At 35.5% G+C, this 6326-nt stretch overlaps 1 protein-coding gene across 4 annotated transcripts; it reads left to right on the top strand.

Annotated features, from left to right (window-relative positions):
• On the top strand, positions 1–6093 carry LOC133681542 (uncharacterized). 4 transcript variants are annotated; one of them, XM_062104613.1, is made up of 9 exons: positions 1–267; positions 358–505; positions 1010–1074; positions 1458–1615; positions 1737–1904; positions 2004–2120; positions 2242–2409; positions 2497–2582; positions 5775–6093. In XM_062104613.1, exons 4-9 carry the CDS (start codon positions 1484–1486, stop codon positions 5857–5859), a joined length of 756 nt encoding a protein of 251 aa, XP_061960597.1. In that variant the 5' UTR covers positions 1–267; positions 358–505; positions 1010–1074; positions 1458–1483; the 3' UTR covers positions 5860–6093. The 4 variants fall into 4 exon arrangements, with proteins under 4 accessions (XP_061960597.1, XP_061960598.1, XP_061960595.1 ...); XM_062104614.1 differs by lacking the exon at positions 1010–1074 and having other exon boundaries at positions 1455–1615; XM_062104611.1 differs by lacking the exon at positions 1010–1074.
• Positions 6094–6326: the final 233 nt, after the last annotated feature.

Here is a 6326-nt window from a genome sequence, read left to right on the forward strand (position 1 = left end):
ACCAATGCAGCATGGCGGGATAAACAAATGGAAAAAAGCTTGTTCTCCCTGGCCATGGCTGCTTACCCTAGAAGATTTTATTTTGATTAGGGTAAGCAGCAGCCAGAAGCAGAAGCAGAAGCAGAATCGGGAGGAATGTTGCGGGGAAGGGAAGAGCTTCAGCCGATTGGTGGGGAAGCGCAGAAGATTCCTCCCCAATCGTCATTCTCCTTTTCAATTCCATTTCCACCCTTATCAATATCATCCCCGACTCAGCTTCAGCCTCAGGTACTGATTGTATGCACCGCACCGCACCTCCATTCATCTCTCTTAATTTCTTCTCCGGTTGTCTAATTATTTTGTCATTCTGAATCTCAGACCTCGTTGAAAATGAAAATGGAAGAATGCTGTCTCCAATGGAGACGGAAAGAAATCCAAACTACACCGCGGTCTTCTGATTGGGTATCTGGTCCTGTTTGTTCCTCTGAACTTTCTGCTCAACGCCACATCATCAACTCTCATTTAGGTATAAATATTTTTTTAAAAAAATTAAGGTCTTTTATTACTAGGTTTAATCAATTAAACGAAATTCGAGTTTTATTCACCAGATATTGTCATTGTTTTAAGTGGTTACGAATCTTTTATTATTTATTGGTGTTTCTAGATGCATGCCTAAGTATAGAGTGGTGTAAAAGAGTTGGGAACAGGAACTGCACAGGAGGATGCGGCATTTGGTTTTGAGCTTTCAGAGCGAAACTCCTTGAATGATGATGATTGGAAAATTTTCGTTAGGTGAAAATAGGATATTTACCGAAGTCCACCCAAAACCCAAGCACATGCGAATTTCCATCCTTTCATCCTTCTTTTTGTGTATTGTTCTTCCTAGATAAAAGAAAGGACCTAGAAAGTTTTTATTTTGTTCTCTCTTTGTGACACATGAAAGCACTGTACTGTTTACTAATAGTGCTTGAATGAATCCCAAAGATAAAACCTGCATGGCTTACTAATTGTTTAAAAATTTTCCTTGCAGAGAATTTCATCTCCTCTCAACAATTTGCTCCCTCTCTTTCTCCCTCTCTGAATTGGTCTTACTGTGTGCGTTAGAGAATCTCTCCCCTCCCCTCATTTTTAATTCTTCTCGTGTAATCTAGCAACAGTTGTTTGCTTCTTTTTTCTTTTCTATGATTTTTTATGGTGGGGTTTTAATCCATATTTCTGAGGCTAATACTCTTCGGCTAATCTATCATAGCATGGCATGGATGCTAAACAGACCCTTGAAATTGTCGAATTTATTAGTTACTTCTTAATAATTAACTTGGATTGGATGTTCTGTTGCAACCTGCAATTGTTTGTGTGAGTTTGGTCTTCTTCTTTCTCAACGTTTCATGAATATGGATAAAATATATCATATTATATAATTACCAAGGTAAATGATTTTTATTCACGTTGGAGTTGATTTTCTTTTTTATTTGTAGCAGACGTTATATATATGCATAAATAGCACATGTCCTACTTCCAGCGGTTGGGGGATATGAATTACATGGTGGAAGAGGCAGAAATGGTCGATTTCGTCAATGAAATGGATGGAGGAGCCACCGCCGGTGTGGAAGATGTTGAAGCCAATGAATACGACTTGGTATTCTTCTCAACGTATTTTTTGGTAGTTTTGGTTTATATTTTTTTTATAGATGAGTATTTTATTTCAGGTAGAATTTACAAAATTAATTAATCTGGAATTTTTGGTAAAAAATGAGCAGCTTACCAAGGCTACGGATACATCTTCTGGGCAGGCCAGGAATGGGCAAGACATACAGGGTATTCCCTGGGAAAGATTGAATATAACCAGGGAAAAATACAGATTGACCAGGCTTGAGCAGTACAAGAATTATGAGAACATTCCATTATCCGGCGAAGCTGTCGATAAGGTACTTTAATACTCCTAATATTCACGTTGGAGTTGATTTTCTTTTTTATTTGTAGCAGACGTTATATATATGCATAAATAGCACATGTCCTACTTCCAGCGGTTGGGGGATATGAATTACATGGTGGAAGAGGCAGAAATGGTCGATTTCGTCAATGAAATGGATGGAGGAGCCACCGCCGGTGTGGAAGATGTTGAAGCCAATGAATACGACTTGGTATTCTTCTCAACGTATTTTTTGGTAGTTTTGGTTTATATTTTTTTTATAGATGAGTATTTTATTTCAGGTAGAATTTACAAAATTAATTAATCTGGAATTTTTGGTAAAAAATGAGCAGCTTACCAAGGCTACGGATACATCTTCTGGGCAGGCCAGGAATGGGCAAGACATACAGGGTATTCCCTGGGAAAGATTGAATATAACCAGGGAAAAATACAGATTGACCAGGCTTGAGCAGTACAAGAATTATGAGAACATTCCATTATCCGGCGAAGCTGTCGATAAGGTACTTTAATACTCCTAATATTATTTGTTATTAACTTGTTTTCCAGGTTTCATAATTCTTTGTGATTATTGTACTTGGTTGTTTTAGGAGTGCAAACAAATGGAGAAGGGAGGCTACTACTATGAATTCTCCATAATACTAGATCGGTTAAGCCCTCTATACTTCATTTTCAGGTTTGTGGATTTTGCAACTTCTGTATGTGAATAGCAGATTCTTCTATGTGTCTTATGTAAAAACCTCGTTGTTTGTGTTTGTGTTTGTGTTTGTGCTGTCTTGACATCCTTTTGAAATAGGGAAAGAGAAAAGAAACTTGCTCTGATTAAATGTTGCTAGCTATCTTTTTAGTTTTAGGACTTGTGATTAAATATCTATCTTTTTCCTATAGTTCTGACATCTTAAGGTTAAACCTAGCATTGTAATTTCATGAAGCTGATTTCTTGTAATCTTCACAAAATTACAGCATTGTGATTAAATAACTAAATTTACATTCATTAGGAGGTGATTTATTAGAGTGCAAGAATATATGTTGCGACAATGTCAATTTTAAACCAATAGGCAGGTAGAGAAATTGGATAGGGACAACTATAGTTTCGAGTACTTCCACCAGCAACAATGATTAAAGAAAAACTTCATTATGAGTAAATAAGAGTGGTCACTCAAATTAATATTTCATCCTGAAAGCCAATACACCTAAGTCTCATTTACTCTTTGTACAAGCACTTAGTTATGTCAAGAAAGAACCAAGACACACCTCTCTCTTCTCTCTTATAATAGCCAAAACAAAAAACAAAAAAAAAGAACTACAGCTGTTGAATACATCATAAAACAGTACCAATCAAAATTCTTTTAATTTTTTTTCTCCATCCTTTGCTGCCTTGATATGTAGTACAGAATCCACCACGTATTCAAACTAAAACAGCTTCATAAAAAAAAACATGGTTGGTTTCCCTTAAAATCTTGGCAACAAGAAGACGTACACAATGATTCTTGGGTCTCCCTTATACAAGACACTCTAACGAATTTCAACAAATAAACCATTTATCAGATTTTCTTGAATTCAAGATCTAATATAAATATATGTGTAAATTATTATAGCCAAACTACAAAAAGAAGCCATGAATTGCCAAGTTTATGAGACAAGCCATGAAACTACCAAGCATAATTGTTAGAGCGATGACCTTGACCATACAAAAGTCTTAATCCTAGGCCACTGGTTCAAGGTTTATGGAATGCAGGTCACTGAGCGTTTCTGATTGAGCTGCCAGCATCTAGGTTTTTGTGCTTGCGAAATTGACAAAACCTTACCAGTTCAACTGTTCAACCAATTAACTTCAAAACATGGCCTAGCCAAGGGTCCAATTCATCAGATTTTTGGTTCAAAAGTACTTGGCCTTATCCTATTTCCATTGTTGCTTAAGCATTGTTTTCTGGCAAGGACACCGGGTATTGTGTGTTCTGTTATGTGTTAGAGAAGTATTGCAGAATGGGAAGGTAGGATAGTCAATAGACATGCATTTTAGGATAGATAAATAACAAAAGAAGCTATTATTTGGATGGAGTATCAATGAAGATTGTATAGCTTTTTGAAGTTTCTTTGAAGTTTTATAAGTTTTATAGGATGGTAGACCATATAGCTCTCTCTCTCCCCCTCCCTCCTCTCTCTCTCTCTCTCTATTTGCTTTTATAATTTACTAGTTCAGTAAAACAAAGTCATAACGCATTGTCTTGCCCGTGTAATGTATGGAGCATTATGGATGGGTCCTCCTAGATTTGGTTGTTTCCATAGTTTATGCTCCTAAAGCAACAAATTGGCTTTCGATGACTACACAGTAAGAGATTTGCTGTGTGGACAGATACGGGTCAAACATCTTTTATATTTTTGGTGATCAAGAATTTATCCTTTATGCATGAAAACAAGAATGCTAAAAACAGACATGTTCAACAAAATATGGTGCTTCCTTGGTCCTTAATTGGTTTTTGCTAGTTCACACATGATTGGATCTTTGCTAGAAAGTTAACATAATCCTTGATTTATGAGGTTTGTTCATGCTAATTAGTGAACATGTGAAATTCTCTCTTCCCATTACTTTTCATGGTTTATAGGTTTAGCAATCTACTTCCCATCTAGTACTGTCTTTCATGGATTGATCTTTTCCAGAGAGTAAAATCAAAATGAATTAATCTAAATATATTTGAGTGAATATTCCTGGACAATATAGCTGATTTTTCATGTTTGCAAGATGTGCTAAATTTTAAGCTAGAGTCAAGGATTTCAGTATTGATTCATCGGTAATAGTTTTACAGCTGTGATATGTTAGCACTAAAATGTAATGGAATGAAATGATGACCTTCAACTAATCATGTGTCCTGTGACATTCAATTAAACAAACAAAATAATAATCTCCTTCTCATCAAGTCCGCAACATATATTGGACAATTGACTTATTTGACACTTTGAATATCTGTTTGAGAAGGTTGTTCTTGAACTGTGTCTTAAGGCAAAACAATGAAGAAATGCCTTAAGCACTATAAAGATTGCTGCAGATGGCAAGCTGTTTCAAAATCTGTACTTTCATATGCCATTTACACTTTCATGCTTGAGGCAATGTGCTCAAATTTGAAAGGCTTTCAAATGGAGGAAAGCGTTTAGGAACTGAGATTAAAATCTTAGGGATACCATGCATGCTTACACAAACTAACTTTAAACAAACATATTGATCTAGGATTTCAGATGGTTCTGTAAGTGTGATTTTTAAGAGGCTTTAATATCCCACGGGGATAGTAAGTGACAAATTTCACGGAGGGTTACAGGTTCAACTTTTACTTCTGTTATTCTATCTTCCCTATTCTGTAATTTGGATATCTAAATGGAATGTGCAGATTGGTTCTGTTCCAACACCAATTCTGCTAGTGATGTCAAAGGAGCATGGGGTTCTGTTCCAAAACCACTTCTAGATAGCATTTGCTTGAGTTTAGACAATTGATTTTTTTTTCCTTTTTGGTACAAATATTTTATAGGAAGAGTTTATCCTGGTTTTTAGAATTAAATTTGGCAAGTGCTATTGTCAGATCCAAAACTCTGTCTGCACAGTATTTATTGGAAACATGATGAAATTGCGCTTCAGCTTTACAATAATATATACACTCCACTTAAGAAAAGTTTTATTTCAAACAAGGTCAACTCTCTTTTGTTTGTGTTTATGGAAATAGCTCGTCGTAATGGAACTGCAAATGCACCATCTTCTCCTGTTTACTACTCTGCAAGTCATTATTAGATAAGAAAAATGCTAGCATCAAGAAAACGGTGCTGTATTATGTGCAATTACATGAAACATGTCTGCATAAACTGAATTTCTTCTCTTCAGGAACAAAGATGCAATTGACGTGTTGAAGTGGTTGCTTTCTTATTTTACTTGTGATGGAAGAAGGTACATTGAATTTGGTATTTAACAATCAATATACTGTAAAAGGGACTATCATGGTACAAACTTGGCTTATTTACCATGTTTTTGAAATCAATCTGGAACTGCTGGCATGCATAACAAATCTTGTTATGAACAGCATGATTCCCCAATTAGTCATCATCAGTCTATCAGAATAGCCTTATCGTTGTTGTATTGAGATATTTAAAGAAAACTCTTGTAGTTCTATCCAGTGCAAGGTTGTGAATTTCGTTGTGTTTCATCCAGAATAGTCGGTATATCATTTTCTAGTTTAAAAAATGGAACAAATCAAAAGAGATTTCATCTTGCTCAGAATCTAAGTCCATTCTGTAAATCCCGCCCAAGTTTTGGCCGGAATGTTTTGGTTATGTTCCGGCTGTTCCATTTTAGCCAAATAATATTTTATTTTTTGCCTTTTTATTTTTTTAAAAATAATTTAGTTTTACACTATAAATTATATTTCTGAATCCGATT

Source organism: Populus nigra, chromosome 2, assembly GCF_951802175.1.
Source record: "Populus nigra chromosome 2, ddPopNigr1.1, whole genome shotgun sequence".
Taxonomy (NCBI): Eukaryota; Viridiplantae; Streptophyta; class Magnoliopsida; order Malpighiales; family Salicaceae; genus Populus; species Populus nigra.